The sequence below is a fragment of the Beta vulgaris genome, chromosome 9, assembly GCF_026745355.1.
Source record: "Beta vulgaris subsp. vulgaris cultivar EL10 chromosome 9, EL10.2, whole genome shotgun sequence".
Taxonomy (NCBI): domain Eukaryota; kingdom Viridiplantae; phylum Streptophyta; class Magnoliopsida; order Caryophyllales; family Amaranthaceae; genus Beta; species Beta vulgaris.
The window spans coordinates 48,912,858-48,929,831 of NC_079210.1; the positions used below are offsets into that span (position 1 = coordinate 48,912,858).

Below are 16,974 nucleotides of genomic sequence, written 5' to 3' on the forward strand. Positions count from 1 at the left end.
TTGTATTTAATTACTAATATTTATGCAAAATAATAAAATAATGTATAATTTCAATGCAATGCATTTTTTTGCATTGGAATTAAATGTTTTTCCTTTTTCTTTTCAAAAACATTAAATGTTTTGCATTGAAATTATATATTATTCTATTATTTTGTATAAATATGAGTAATTAAGTACAAAATATATTTCTTATCCAGCGCCTCGAGCCGTCCGTTAGTTTAGCGGGATCCTTATTATTATACTCTTAGGGTTTATTCTCCCCAACTTATTTTCAGTTAAATTCAGTTCATTTCTAGACAATACTTTTACTCTCACATATCACTATTTATTTCAGTTCAGTTTAATTCAATTCAATTAAGTTGTTTTACGTCAAAAAGAACAGACCTTTAGATATTAGATTTGAAAATTACTTAATTAGCAAGTAAGCAACTTTAGTTTGTTACAAATTCTAACTTATAATTGGTGTATTGTTTAAGATTGAGACATATTCTTTAAAAAAATGAAAAACACTAGAATATGTCAAGTGATACCAGTCACTTGATAAGACTTTTAATAACTTTAAATCCTTGAGGTTTTAAGTTTGAATTTTGTCAAATGTGGTGTTTGAGATTATAGATCATGTTAATTCCCCTTACTTTCAAGACCCACAAATGTCAAAGCAAGAAAATACAGAGTAATGGTCTAAACATGACTTTTCCCCTTACCTTCTTCTTAAAAGAATATGTGTGAGGTTTCTTTTTGAAAAGGTGATTCAAATGGATCTAGATACTCTAATGTATATGATTCGTTATTTTCAAAGATGATCATGTATGGAAAGAAATCATCCTAGTAGAAAAAGGTATGATTTGTTTATTGTCTAAATCATGGTGTGAATAGGAATAAAAAAGAATTAAGTCAATAAACTCAAGCTAATGGAATACAAAACATCATTTATTTGTTTGTGCTACGGAGTAAGTAGCTAATAGGTACACATACAAGTATACACATGTTCACATTTGTTCTTTAATGATTTCTAGAAAGTATGCCAAACACTTATGCTTTGCTGAAATTCATTGAATGTCCACTTGTGAGTATCCAATATTGGAGAAAGAGGAGAGAATAAATCACTTTATAAGATTAGGAGTTACTCCTCCTATTACCGATTGGTTTTAGGATGAAACCTCTTAGCTTGTAAGGGGATTAAACTCTCCTCCTCCTTATTGGGTTACCCAGGCCTATTTTCATATAATCTGAAATTAACATGTTTTGTGTGCAAGCATTACTCGAAATTGAAGGTTACTATAAGTGATATGGTTTCTTTTATGATTCATGACCTTGATATCCTAAATCATTAATGATTTAATATTTAAAAAATGATCATGTATGGAAAGCAATCATCCTAGATAAAGAAAAAAAAACTATATGATTTATAAATTGTATAAATTATGATGTAAATAGGATAAGAAAGAACAAGTCAAAAAACTCAAGGCAAAGCATTTTTATTTGTTTGTGCTAGCCTACTAGGTACACATACAACATACACATGTTCTCATTTGTTCTTTGATGATTACTTGCAAATATGCAAAATATTTGTGTTTTATGTAGAAGCACTACTTGGAGTTGAAGGTTATAATGATGTGGGTATACTAGGAATTATTAGAACAAAGTTCTTAAAAACAATATAGAAAAGGTGCATAATGATCCTCACATCTATCTAGTATTATGCAAGCAAGACAAGAGTTTCGAATACCTCTTTTTATGATGGTACACATGCCTCTAGCAATTTGATTAAGGTGATTGAAATTTAGAACGATGCAACTCCACTTTTAAAATAATCTATATAAAGCGAAATCCACCCTAAGTGATTTTCTTTATAACTTTTCTTCTAAACATACTAAGTATTAATTAAATGACTATATTAAAACATAGACAACGATTTAATGAGCATTGGTAAATAAATCATTTCATTAAAAATCAAATAAATATAATTAACAAATGTTACTTCTCAAGTTTTGGATCGAACTAATCCAATGACACAAATCATTCATGGAAGAAAATTGAGTTATTTGGGTTTCGAGGATTGATAAGGTGAGAAAAATTAAATTGATAATTAAAATTTAACAAGAAAATCTTTATCTTATACTCGCTTATCTCCAACCTACTGGATCAATTCAATTTTTTCAAAGTCAAAGCTCATCAACTTTAACCATAATTTTTCACGAAATTATAAGTTAAAAACTATCATATAATATCTTAAATACTTGAATACCTCTCGATACGTATTTGCGAAAATATTATACACTTACAACCCTAACCATCCTCCACAACCATCTCTTTTGTACATGCATGAATGAAAATCATGAACCACCCAAAATTATAACACAACTCTTATGTATGTGGCCCAAACAAAATTGGAATAGGCATGCTCAGCCACAAATCTAAGCTATAATGTGGACCCAATCATATCTTGATCAGTTTTTAAGCTTTAAAATTAGTGGACATTCAATACTTCAACTACAATAAACAGTCCAACTTTCTAGTCTTTGACGCAAAACAGCGCGAAATCCAAAACATGCAAAATTCTCTAACAGTTGCTTCTAAAATGGAGCTTTGTTCCATGCAACATTCTTCATCTCCCTTAACTACTTTACCTTCTTCTCTACTATTTCGAAGCAATTTCGTAAAAACAAGGTACTTTTATGATCGATTTGTTAAATTCTCCATTCCTATGAAATACCCAGGTGCTAAAAGTCTCAACAAATCATACATTAAAGCTCAATTATCATCTGGTATGAACTTTTATGATGTTTTCTCTCTTTAAATTGAAATGTGGGTTTTCTTTTTCTTTTTCTGCTGTTTTGTATAATTAGATAAAGTTCAGTTCTTTGATTTTTTTTTTTCTGGGTGTGTTTTTTATTTATTTTTTGGTGGATAAATGAGGCACATTGGGTAATTTTGTGGTTATTAATCACATTTTGTAAATTCTAATTGAATGATTTAATTGATGAAAGTTGTTTGTTTGGTCATTGATGAATATTATTAGCTGGTTTTTACTTTTTAACCTCATATAGAATGTTTGTCTTAGTAAAAAAAATGAAGGTAATGTTTTATGATGAATTTTCATTTTTTTTTGGGTGGTATTGGTAATGTGGTACATTTGGTTATTTCCTTGGTATTGAATCAACTTAATTATTTGCAATTGAAATTGAATGATTTGATTGAGGTTGTTATTTATTTGTTTGATCATTGAGGACTACTCTTAGTTGTTTGCTGACCTTAAATCAAAAGTTTGCCTGTTTGGAGAAGTGGAGGTTGAAAGTATGAGAAATGGAGCATTCATCTATGGTTAGGAAGGAAACAATGGGGAAAAAGAAGGAGCGGAGTGTCGATAGACATGTAATCAGGGATGAAAACTGCCATTGCTAGATTAATTTTTCTACTGTAATCAGCTTTTACAAATATCGGATTAAGGCTGTGTACTTTTGGCATCTACTAATTTCTAATCTTGAGAAGAGAGCCTGATTAGTGGCACTGAGGTGATGCTAATGGGGATGGTCTAATGGATGTCTATAGAAGATAACAATGTGGCTAAGAATCCACACCTGAATTTGTTTGGAGTACTAATGTTAATATTGTGACCTAATTAGTGGAATAAGTCTCTTAGTGATAGTCTTTTGTCCGAAAATGACTATAAATTTTTTCGTACCAGTATTATTGATGCGCTAATGTTTTATTTGATGCGCCAATGTTTTATACTTTTATCACAAGGTGCTACTAGATTGAGCTCTTCAGATGTTGACAGAAACCTTATGAATAGATGGTTCCAGTGCAATATTCAATGTTAATACATATATTATCCAAAAATGTTTTATTATCATATAAATTATACCATGCATTTTTGTTAGGTGCAACAAGATTTAGCTCTTCCACAGTTGAGGCAACGATCGAGACTGTTGATTCCAAAGATGATGATGTTGTGTTTGTTGCTGGTGCTACTGGTAAAGTTGGCTCACGAACTGTAAGGTCGGAATTTTCAATAATGGAAATTACTGTAGCTAATTTCTCTGAAGATGACCGTGTGAACTTATGATTTGAGTTTTTAAAGATTTGACGACTTTTTCCAGGGAGCTATTGAAACTGGGATACCAAGTAAGAGCTGGAGTCAGGAGTGCACAGAGAGCAGAAAGCCTGGTACAAGTATGTTCGCCTCTTTTACAAGGAGTATAATTCTGATCACAACTTGCCTGTATCTCTTTTCAGCCTCATAAAAATTCTGGCCGGAGATTGAGATAGGCATAATTGGTTATAACTTGCTGGCTAACACTTGCCAATTCGTTGGAGATGTATTTGTAATACGATATACGATAAAAGATTTATTTGTTCTCTTGGTAAAGTGGCTAACTCTGTATGATCCCTCATGTGATTTTGGCAGAGTGTTAAACAGATGAAGGTGGAAACAGATGCCACAAGTGGACGTAAACGTAAGTGAAGTGCAATCTAACACCGATTTATGTTTAATTAAGACGATAAACATGACTGTAGAAGGTACTCTACTTTAAAAATCAGGCCTGCAGTAATAACAGATTACTTTTGGTGTTTAGCCCAGCTATAGAGATGCTTGAAATCGTGGAATGTGATCTAGAGAAGCCTAATCAGATTGTTCCAGCACTAGGTAGAGCTTCAGTGGTCATATGTTGCATTGGCGCCAGTGAGAAGGAAATTTTTGATGTGACTGGACCCTATCGTATTGATTTTCTGGCTACCAAAAACCTCGTTGATGCAGGCAAGTCAGCATTTGAATTAATGATCTTTGGTTTTGGCATTAATTGTACTTGTGAGACTTTCATGTGTAACCTCTTGCTGCAAATATAGTATAGTAAAAGGTTGAGAATCACATACATGGAACTTCCAAATTTATGGTACCCAATACCAATGTTCGTATCAAAATATATGAATCCATGTTGTATTGACCAGCTATCCCTCAAAACTAAAATCTTTATGGCTTGTAATCAAAGAGCCAATGTTTTAGTAGACAATGATTTTCCAAGGATTAAGCTTCCCATAGTGAAGCTAACAGATGCACTATCTTTTTGCTTTGGAGCAATCAGGACTTAATTAACATGGATCATTGAACTGTCTGCTCTTCTTTCTTATTATGAAGTAGCAGATGGCTGTTGCATTTAAATCAAGGATCAATCATAATGTTGCAGGGGTAAAAGTTAAACTGTGTGCATTTGACCCTCTTACCTTGCCATAGGCAGGCCGCAGGAGCCTGTTTTGAGGAACTATGGAGATGTTATTTTTGTCCTTGTTGAAGTAATGCGTTGGCTAGACGATTTCTCAGTTACTAACATCACATTATTATTCTTTACTGTCTGACATGCAGCAACTGTTGCAAAAGCTAGCCATTTCATCCTGGTTACTTCCCTGGGAACGAACAAGTTTGGATTTCCTGCAGCAGTCCTGAAGTAAGAAGATGAATTTTATGCACATTCTTAATATAACAAACTCTTCACTTATAATTAAGAAAAAAAAAATGGTATACCACGCACTGATCTCAGAAGTAACTTTTTTATTCTGCTCAAGTTTGTTTTGGGGAGTGCTTTGTTGGAAGAGGAAAGCAGAAGAAGCATTGATAGCCAGCGGTGTTCCCTACACGGTGAGGTTCTACAGTGCAGAATTAGTACTGTTCTTCCTTTGCCAGCTATCATCTACTGAATAAACATGTAATTTTTCCAGATAGTGAGACCAGGAGGTATGGAAAGGCCTACTGATAGTTTCAAGGAAACTCATAACATCACCCTTTCACAAGAGGACACTCTATTTGGGGGCCTAGTCTCAAATCTGCAGGTATACTAATTGAACTCCTTGATATGTGTGGAACCCTTCTTTAATCGAAGGGCATGCCTTATAGTTAGACTTTGTTCCGTCCAATGTCTGGATTTTTTTTAGCAGTCATCTTTAAGTCTTTAGATGCTATCCTGCTCCTTGAAATCCTTGTGATCCTGATATTGCTTTCCTTTTTTGTGAAATTTTCATGATTATATATTTATATAATACTAAAGATCTCATTTTCCAGCAAAAAGTTGTAGCAAAGGTTAAGTAGCAAATTATAACTCCCTCCTTTCCATGTATACCTTCCCACTTCCATTTTAGAGTGTTCCAGAATGAACTTCCCATTTCTTTTGAAATAAAATTCACTTTTTCTCTCCATTAGTGAATTCCAACACTTCCTCTTAATCTTTTATTTATCTCTATCTACATTCAATCTTTAGAATTCTACATCTAACTACTTTCTTTAATGCACAATAAGTATGACCGATGACATAAGGAATAACTAGGATGAAAAACTCGATCATCTCCTGTTCATTCTGGATTCTGGAGTCAATACATATATGATATCCAAGAAGACGACATGCAAGTATCTGTCTATGTCATGTATGACTTAAGAAGATGATATTTAACTGTACAGATGCAACATGTGCTTATATTAGCATCATGATGTTTATCGCCAATTTCTTTTGTGTTTAGACATATGAATAGTCACAAAATTCATATGGAGCTACTGAGAAATAAGTGATGATATTAAGATGGATAATTTCTAAGCTGGCTTTTGAGTTCTTACCATTAATTCAAAATGTATTTTCCTTTCCTTATATGATTTCAGGCAAGTAGATGAACGTGCTGCTTTGGCTAGTTATTTTCTTTTCTAGATAATCAACCTTTATCAGTTAAGTGCAGGTGGCAGAGCTCTTGGCATTTATGGCACAAAACCGGAACCTTTCTTACTGCAAAGTAGTGGAAGTAGTTGCTGAAACGACTGCACCATTAACTCCTATGGCAGAGCTCCTCGTGAAGATCCCTTCTAAACGCGAAGACTTGCCGAAACCAAAGGTAATTTCCAACCCCCCACAAAATTAGAAATGTGGAGGGATTATGCCTGACAACCACTTATCCACTGATCTTAAAACATCTGTCGATTCAAACGTCCAGTTAGTTTCACTTTCACCCAAGCTCCCATGGGAAACTGTAAAAGTGCAGTTTGAGCTAGTCTTTAAGAATAAATTTGAGTTTTGCATGGATTATACTGTCTTAAAAAACTGAATCGAAAGTAATTAGATTAGAATACTCACGGAACTAATCTGTGATTTTGATTGTTGTGGAACATGGAAGCCTGACAGTGGAGCTGGCAATTTGGTGTGAAATATTGGTTTGAGCTTGCACTTCTTTTGACTTGTACTAACTTCTAACACCTCTTTTGGTGGTGCACTTAAATGTCCATTCTACTGCTAAGCTTTGGCCACCGTTGTTGAATATTCCAACATTGAGGAGTCAGGTCCTGATCCTATCGAGGGGGAGGGTGGGAATTATGGGATGATTAGAGGTAATTGCAAGTAACAGGTCATGGTTTTACCAATTAGTAGTAATCCAGAGGGAAAAAAAAATATGGCATGCTCTTCTTCTGCTGGTCATCACACCTTAGACGAAAAATCATGGTTATTACTGTTATCAGGGGATGATTGTGATAAAGAAATATTTCTTGCACAATCAGACACCAGAAGCTCCTAGGACGTCTAGACTCTAGAGCCTCACCTAAAAAGAGCTTGGTAACTGAGGTAGCAAGCATTTCTTAAAGAGGAGGAACTGTCTGAAGAAATATAGCGAGCCCTTTGCATTTCTGCCTCCCATCTGTTATAGGTAGTTTTGGTAAAGCATCTTCTGAGCAATAATTTCAAACAACAGGAACAGGATGCTACAACTAAGCCACTTGATGCTGAACCTGCCAAAAGCTTCATCTCTGAGGTACCAACTGATGTAACTGCGAAGGAAACAGTTCAAAACAAAAGCATGCTGGCTAGGCCTTTGTCTCCTTTCACAATGTAAGCTAGTTTCATCAACACTTTTAACAACCTTGCTCCCCCATCCCCTATGATTTCTGAAAAAATTTAGTTTATGTATATCCGAGGATTAATTGAAGATTTTCACTGTTGATCTTAAATCCATGGTTCTGGAGCTTGTTCATTACCTCACACTTTCCTGCGACACAATCTGGACCCCTCGCCAGATGGGTATGGTCAATACATGTTAGGGAAATTTTGAACTGAAAAAGAGATAAACAAAGAACATGAAGAGAAGGGGGGGGGGGATTTAGACAGATGTTAATGGTGTATGTCTTGCTTATGGATCTTTAGAGCCCCTTATTTGTCTAGGAAGCTAAGGTTTCTTCCTCTGGTACAATTAAAACAGGGTTGGTTTGAGACCACATAAACTGCATATAGCTATTCTGATCAGTTAATGAATTATAACAGAGTTGGTTTCTCCCCGTCATCTGTCTTCCATGACTACATCAATAATTTTTCAGGTATGATGACTTAAAGCCACCTTCCTCACCATGCCCAACTGCTCCCGGTGGTCAAGCAAAGCAAATTGTACCTGATCGTACAGAACCTGTTACACCAACTACTCCAACTAGTTCTTCAGAAACAAAAGCTGATACTGCTGAGACAAATACGATCAAATCGCAGAAAGCACAGCCTCTTTCACCTTATGTTGCGTAAGTTATAACCCATTTTATCTGCTTATGCTACCACAAACACTCTTAACCTTTTTTTTTCTTTTCTGAATAGCTATGAGGATTTGAAGCCTCCCAGTTCTCCAAGCCCATCTCCTCCTGGTAATTCCCGTGAAGAATTTTTGAAGACCTCGATAACTGTGGATGATGTACCAAAGGTCACTAATGGCACCTTGACTGAAGATGCACAGCAGGAAATCATTTTTTACCATTCACCCTACCCTGTGTAAGTCTCTACAGCCACACGTTGATATTCTGACTTCCAAGGGTGTATTCTTCTGATTGACATCAAAATAGAAATGTATTAGTGTGTTTAGTCTGTAGTTTTCATAGCATGTGGAAAGGCTAGATTTTCAAAGGTGATGAGAAGCATGAAACTTTATGGATCAAGCAGGGAACTTTTAACTCTATGTGTGTTCATATGCATGAATCTTTCCCCCTCAGATGATAACTGTTTCAATGGTGTACATTCTGTTTTCGCTTTAATTTCCTATCCTTGCAGCTGCCTTGTGGCTTAGAAATCTAAAACTGTGCATTCAAGATTTGAACAAGTAGCCTTGCTGATTAGTGGTTGGGTTTTGATCTTCAAAGCCAACAACTCAGCATTTGATGTTCATTTTTCTTTCCAATTAATTATTTGCAACTTACTGCTAATCAGAAATGAGGTGTTCTCATTTTTCTTGCAGATATGAAGATTTCAAACCCCCCACATCACCAACACCAGCTGCTCCTAATTCATTGGTCACCTCCATGACCTCAAATCGTGCTGAATCTCAGATGGCTAGCTTGTCAAGTAATGGTCCAGTCGAACCTGTCAAAGTACATGATGATGCAGGGGATGAGCAGACTTCCATACAACCGAAGCCAAGACCACTTTCTCCGTATACTATGTGAGTCGGTCAATATTCTTTTCTTAACTTTGAGATGGCATTTTTCCTGTCTGTTTTCTGTTGTCATTAGAGAAGAGTTACCTGATCTTCCTAGTTTATTAAGCTTAAAGATGCACGATATGTAACATGAGTGTAGGATTCCTGTCTTACTTTTCTTTGACTTTAGGAATTGAAAGAAGTGTTAATTGTATCCAAATCCAGTCCAAATTTGTTTCAGTTTAATCCCAGTTCAGATTAGACTGGACTAATCCACTTACACCCCTACTTTATTAGTTATTACCTACAGTTTAAGTACCATACATATCCGATCACTCAATTTGAAACAAGCGAGAGTTTAAACCTGAACATTATGGTTGGAAATTTGGAATTAAACGCCACGATTGTATCACTTTGAGCCCTTATATCTGATCAATTTAGATAACAATGTATTGCTTGCTGATATATCCTGTTTGCTCCTTGGACAAAAGGTATGATGACTTGAAGCCACCAAGTAGTCCAACACCATCATCACCAGGAAACCAATAACTGTTCTAGCGCGGATATTTTCGACCAAGGGATCACTAACGCCTGGGTGAAATTCAATATCAACTCCATTTTGATGACATGAGTTTAACTGTCAATTCTAAGCTTTGAGCATAGAGTCTTTATGTGCAAAATGTTGTTACTACAATCTGATTCATACTAAAACATGCTCCTTTCTATTGCCATTTGAAGTTATCACGGTTCCTCGTGTATATATTCATTGTGAGCATTAGTGGATTTCTTATTTGGGGTCCGTTTGGTTTGATGGAAAACGTTTTCAATGAAAAATGGTTTTTCATGAATATATTTTCCGGTGGAAAACACAAATGATTACTATTAGTTTTTCTTTATCGGTTTGATGGAAAACTATTGAGCTAAGAAAGGGAAATTGAAGATGCTGGAAATGAGAGAGGAGTAAAATGATATGCCTTCAAACTTGAAGGAAAGTGTTTACAATGGGATGGAAAATAGGGAAAATCGTTTTCCTTCAAAATAAACGGAGCCTTAGTTCAATTTGTATCACCTTCAGGCGGACTTCAAGTGTCAATGATGAAAGATCTCCTTCATTTTGTCATTCTAAATTTACTTGAATTTAGTCCTAAACTTAGAAATTGTTACAATTGTATCATGTTCCAAAATTGAAACCTCGTGGATATAAGTCATATAACAGGATGATAAAAAATGATCTGGCCACAATCTTAGATATGTAACTCTTGACCTCTTGGCCAAAAAAAAAAAAAAACTTCCATCTTGGCCCTTGGGTAAGAAGAGGCAAAGGGTTTAGTCCACATTAAAATAGTGCATTGCTATGTTGTAGTTTATATTACTTCTATTTTTTAGTTGAACCGTTTTCCTCGAGTACACATGATAATGCACTATTTTAAGTCTTTATATCTCTAATTATCAATAAGCAACAATTATAAAAAGTTGATATTATAAAAATATACATTGAAATGAATCTAACAAGATCCCACAGAATTACAATATTTCTTAAGTATAAATAATAAAAGATAGTCAAAGTTAAATAGTAAATAGTATCGAAAATCAAAACGGATTATCTAAAAATACGATGGAAGTATGAACTTTCCCAAGTCAAGTCATCTCATCTTTTGCCATCTCTGATCCCCCCCAGTCTTCACTCTAAACATATAATAAAGTGAAGGCGACAACTTTTTTTCCACAAATTCTAACTAGTTATGTGGTTGCTATGCAAATAGACTCATAATTCCTCTCATCTTGCGAAGCACGGTAGGAAATTTTCATCTTTGTCCGCACTCGGATGCTGAGACTAGACTATAATATATCCTTATTTTAGTCAAAACTCAAACATTGTTTTGATTACCTTGTACTATACGTAACTCAGTGGTACTGATAATATATACTCAACTTCTGTTCATCGTCCTGAAATTATTCAATTATTATGAAAAATATACCATTATACTCTTGGCTGCTTTTACAACCCCCTCCACCACCACTTAAAATCACTAAACCACCAATCGCTATCTCAAATCCACCGACGATTACCACCGATGACAACAATGTCTTTCGATGACGTAATTTTTTTCCAGCAAGATAATTTTTTTTAATTTGTTTTAACTAATTCCATAGACACAAACACAATGGACACAACGTCCAAGCTACAGCCACAGAGTATTGCTATATGATGTAACTGTCGGTACTGTTCTATAGAAAATCTTCTTGTTTTTACCAATTTTCGTTTGTTGCGTGCATCTCTATAAAACCGTGGTTTCAGCACATTAGTTTCAAAAACAAGTACTATTATCCTTCACTTTTATAAAAGAAAGAACAGAGTCATCTTTCTGCAATAACATCAGTATATCTATGATTTATCGTCTTTATATATAGAAATCAAAGTAGAATGTCATGCTGCTCATTTTACTTGGTCATTTTTGCTACTGCGCTCTTCTACTATCTTGAGCTCTCCTTTGCGGGGAACAATGAGACAGATCAGAAGGCGTTGCTCGAAATGAAATCAAAAATAACCCATGATCCATTGGGTGTTATGAGCTCATGGAATGACAACCTCCCATTTTGTACGTGGCATGGCGTTACATGTGATCGTGTGCATCACAGAGTAATTGCACTTGACCTGCAATCCTCCAACCTCACAGGTATTATTTCTCCATACCTCGGAAATTTAAGCTTTCTTAGGGAGTTGCACATTGAAAATAACAATTTACAAGGCACAATCCCGCCTGAAATTGGTCGTTTGCACAGGTTACGTGTTATGTGGCTAGTAAATAATTCCATTGGAGGGAAAATTCCCCGAGATATATCAGGTTGTTCTAGCCTTGTTTCGTTGTATATCTACCGTAATAAGTTGGTAGGAGACATCCCATTTGAGCTTAGTTTGTTATCAGATCTACGTTATCTTCACTTAGGATATAACAACTTGACAGGAAACATTCCTACATCTTTAGGTAATTTATCATCCCTTTCTAAACTCTATTTACCCCAGAGTAACTTGGTTGGAAACATTCCACATAGCCTTGGTAACTTGCATAATCTAACCGAATTTTCGTTATTTGGGAATAATTTGGTTGGAGAAGTCCCACCCTCAATTTTCAATCTTTCATTGTTGAGGATATTAGATTTAGGAGACAATGGATTGGAAGGAAACCTTCCTTCAAGTTTAGGTAACATGCTTTCGTACCTTCGATTTTTCTCCATATATATAAATCAGTTCACTGGAAAAATTCCTACTTCACTATCCAATGCTTCAAATCTAGAACTTCTCCAATTGGGGGAGAACCATCTTCAGGGACAAGTTCCTTCTCTGCATAACTTACAAAGGCTTACGCGCCTACACCTTGGGAGTAACTCCCTCGGGAATGGCCAAGCTACAGATTTGAACTTTGTTTCTACTTTAGCCAATGCCACCAAGTTACAATGGTTGATTATAAATAAGAACAATTTTGGAGGAAACTTTCCAAAGATCATCTGTAATTTCTCCATGCTTATAGCAATAGGTCTTAATAACAATAACATAGTTGGAGATATTCCAATATGCATAGAAAGACTAGTTCGATTGCAGTTTTTCGAGGCTAATGACAATGCACTCTCTGGGTTCATTCCACAAAGTATAGGGAAACTCCAACTCCTAAGTGATTTATTCTTGAGTGGTAATAAGTTATCAGGGAACATACCACTCTCAATTGGAAATTTAACCAAGTTAACTCTTCTTTCCTTATCTAACAATAATCTTGAAGGCCAAATTCCCTCAACTATTGGAAATTGTAAAATGTTATTAGGAGTGGATCTTTCTAAGAATAATCTTAGCAGTAGCATACCCTTAGAACTTCTTAGTCTATCCTCCTTGTCTATATCACTCGATTTATCTGACAACCACTTATCTGGACTCTTGCCACAAGAAGTTGGGCTACTGAATAATCTTGCAGGACTTGACCTTACTAGGAACATGTTTTCGGGTGAAATACCTCACACAATTGGACAATGCATAGCATTAGAGGAGCTATACTTGGGAAGAAACTATTTCCAAGGCGCGATTCCTGATGCATTGCAGATGTTAAAGGGTCTTCAAGTATTGGACTTGTCACAGAATAATCTGTCAGGTGAAATTCCAAAATTCTTAGGGAGCTTGCCATTACACCTGCTGAATCTTTCTTACAATAGCCTAAAGGGAGAGGTACCCACTGGAGGAGTCTTAAGTAATGTTACCGGTGTTTCACTAGTCGGAAACAGTATGCTCTGTGGGGACATACCGAAGCTGAAGTTGCCTAGATGTGATCTTAACCAGAACCAGAAAAGAAAACCAGTCAGCAAAAGGATGTTAATACTTGCAGTTCTTTTCGGAGTTTTTGGAGTTGTTTTACTGGTGGCATTATTTGTATCAATATACAAGTTCTGGTACCAAAAGAGGAGCACAAAACCCACAGCTACTTCAGATCATGATTCTGAAAAGTTTCCCAATTTGTCGTACCAAACTCTTTTAAATGCCACCAATGGATTCTCCTCCGAAAATATGATTGGGCGCGGCACCTTTGGGGTTGTATACAAGGGAGCCTTACATGAACAAGAGGAGACAACAACCGTTGCCATCAAGACATTCAATCTTGAGCATCATGGTGCTTCGAAAAGTTTCATGGCTGAATGTGATGTCCTTCGGAATATCAGACATCGGAATTTAGTCAAGGTGATAACTGCTTGCTCAAGTATAGATTATCAAGGGAACAATTTCAAGGCTTTAGTTTACGAGTACATGGTGAATGGAAGTTTAGAAGATTGGCTTCATCCAGAGGCAATAGACATGATTATTGAGGACACAAGTAATGCACCAAGAAGCTTAAATCTTCGACAGAGACTTGATATAGCAGTTGATGTTGCTAGTGCATTGGAATATCTTCATCATCAATGTGGTGCCTCCATAGTTCATTGCGATCTCAAGCCAAGCAATGTCCTCCTAGACGAAGATATGATTGCACATGTCAGTGACTTTGGGCTGGCTAAATTCCTGTCAAAGAGCATCATCACTAACACTCACTCTAATCAGTCTAGTTCTCTTGGAGTCAGGGGAACTATTGGTTATGCTCCTCCAGGTAAATAAATCGCTTCTTTAACCCCTACTGTCCCTCACTATTAAACTTGTATTACTCGATATGCGAAGAGTGTTCAACCACTTAAGCCATTTTAGACACTAACAAATGCTGATACTACCAATCAAACACCTTTCTTTTTTATGGAAACCAAACAAATAGTATTTGAACATTTTATAGTACCAAAGAAACACTCCGAAGTACGAAATTTGGTTCTTCATGTGCATTGATACTAATATGAAGTTTTTTGGTACTATGAGACTTTCATATTTACTAGAAGCTTTTATCTGTACTATAAAGCTTTCCAATAATGGTAGTAGAACCTTGTTTTGGTAGTCCGAATAATTGGTAATGTCAGCATTGTTATATTTCATCAAATATTTTAAGCATGTTGCAACCTTTGATTTCTAATAATAATAACAGTTACATACCCTGTGAATTTATGCAGAATATGGTTTGGGAAATGAGGTCTCTACCTACGGTGACGTCTATAGTTTTGGGATCCTTGTACTAGAAATGTTCTTAGGAAAGAGGCCTACAAATGATATGTTCAATGGAGGTATGAGCCTCCATCACTTTGTGAAAGAAGTTCTTTACAAAGAACAAGTTACCGAGATTTTAGATCATACTCTCCTTAATGATCTAGCTAGAGAGGAGAACAATCAAGACGTCGAATTCGAGGGCTTGATTTCTATTCTTCAAGTTGCAATTACTTGCTCTTCAGAGAACCCAAGTGAAAGGTTGGACATGAGTGATGTGGTTACTAAGCTATCTTCAATTAGAAACAAGATCTTTGGAGCTCGTTTACAACAAAGAAGGACAATTATCCAAGCAGGTAAAAATGTTTTTCTATTGCATTCCCTTTAACAGTTACATTCATAGTTTACAAAAGAAAGTAGGATTACTACTCTTTTTTTGTTGGTGAACAGACGAACATAACATTAACTAAGTCAAACCCGAAATAAGTTATTACAGTCCAAGATGTACTCATTTTTGCAACAAGGGGGTGGAAGTAGGATTACTACTCTTGACATCTCGTTTTTGTTTCTCTTGGTTGCAGATCCATGAAGGTAATTGATGTCTTACCATGCTGAGCTGCCTACAAGAAAACTTGTGGTGCATTTGTACACTTATTAGATGGATTTCAAAAGGTGTTTAGGCAAATAATAAGTATTTGTAAGAAAGTGTATATGCATTGTAACTTGTAAGGCTAGTGGCTTTCATATATGTTTGATGCTTGTAGTGATGTAGTCTCCTAGCAAAGTTGGCCATGAAATAGGCTAGAGTTTGCTATGATTTTATCATTATTTGGTGTTTGTATTGAGGTGTTCCTTTTTCATCTATGGTCCATCGTACATTATTCTTCTATTCTTAAATGATTGTCTTGTTTGACTTTTACGGTTTCGATGCACTACTTTATCGTTAATATTTCTAATCTAAAATTAGTGAGCTTGGTAATCATTACTTATTGATATATTGAAACTGTACATTGATACAAATCTACCAATAATTTTTCGATAATTTTTTTTAAGAAAAATCTTATCATTTTGATACTTAAAATGGTGAGAAATACGTCAAAAATTTATAAGTTTGACCATAAAGTCAAATATAACAATTATATGAGGATGAATGGAGTAGCATGATTTATCTCTCACACAACCACAATATTGATTCATATCTTCAATTTGAATTATCATCAACTAAATCTAGAAACATACTTCAATAAGATTAATCATATTATTTTGGGTCATTAAGGCAACCAATCAAGTCATTATAAGATTATTTTATTTTTAAATTTTTTTGACAAGCAATCATTTTATTTTAAATATACTTGAAAAAGTAAACTCTAAGATAATACTACAATAACATTGAAAAAGTACTAGAAATGATATACTGCAATAACATTGAAAATGTACTAGAAAGTAGAAATGACATATTAATATCATCTTTAGTAATTATTATAGAGAAGGCATTGTGTCAGACTGCTCTGATACAATAGAAGTGGTCGGACCAGCCTCACCAACAACCAATTGAAATAACAAAAGAACCAACTGAAAGAAAAAAAGAACTAACTGAAAGAGTAAAAAAACCAATTGAAAGAAAAAAAGAACTAACTGAAAGAATAAAGTAACCAACTGAAAGGATAAACCAACCAACTGAAAGAATAGACCAATGAACTGAAATAATAAATCAATTAACTGAAACTGTAAAAAATAAGTCAAAGACATCAATTGAAATAAAAAAGACATCAACTGAAACATTATAAGCATTAAATGACAAAAAAAAAATCGTCCAAAAAACGAGTCAACATTTACACCTTTCCTACCGGTTAGCATCATCTGTCGGTTAAGCCGCAGTAATCTTCGAAAACACCAAATCACCAACTTTCTCACACACGTGTCTACCTCTCTCTAACTATTCTGATTTCTCATCATCA

General features: G+C 35.1%; 2 protein-coding genes across 2 annotated transcripts; both read left to right on the forward strand.

Moving 5' to 3' along the window:
* Window positions 1-2,484: 2,484 nt before the first annotated feature.
* On the forward strand, window positions 2,485-10,216 carry LOC104904401 (protein TIC 62, chloroplastic). Its single transcript, XM_010692639.4, has 14 exons — window positions 2,485-2,768; window positions 3,885-4,002; window positions 4,104-4,176; window positions 4,412-4,460; window positions 4,586-4,762; window positions 5,366-5,447; window positions 5,566-5,638; window positions 5,719-5,829; window positions 6,721-6,873; window positions 7,723-7,859; window positions 8,342-8,533; window positions 8,607-8,777; window positions 9,238-9,441; window positions 9,909-10,216. The coding sequence occupies exons 1-14, from the start codon at window positions 2,552-2,554 to the stop codon at window positions 9,964-9,966; spliced, it is 1,815 nt and encodes a 604-aa protein (XP_010690941.1). The 5' UTR covers window positions 2,485-2,551; the 3' UTR covers window positions 9,967-10,216.
* Window positions 10,217-10,370: 154 nt separating this feature from the next.
* LOC104904402 (probable LRR receptor-like serine/threonine-protein kinase At3g47570) lies at window positions 10,371-15,933 on the forward strand. The gene is made up of 3 exons (XM_010692640.4): window positions 10,371-14,540; window positions 14,986-15,372; window positions 15,598-15,933. Exons 1-3 carry the CDS (start codon window positions 11,843-11,845, stop codon window positions 15,603-15,605), a joined length of 3,093 nt encoding a protein of 1,030 aa, XP_010690942.1. The 5' UTR covers window positions 10,371-11,842; the 3' UTR covers window positions 15,606-15,933.
* Window positions 15,934-16,974: the final 1,041 nt, after the last annotated feature.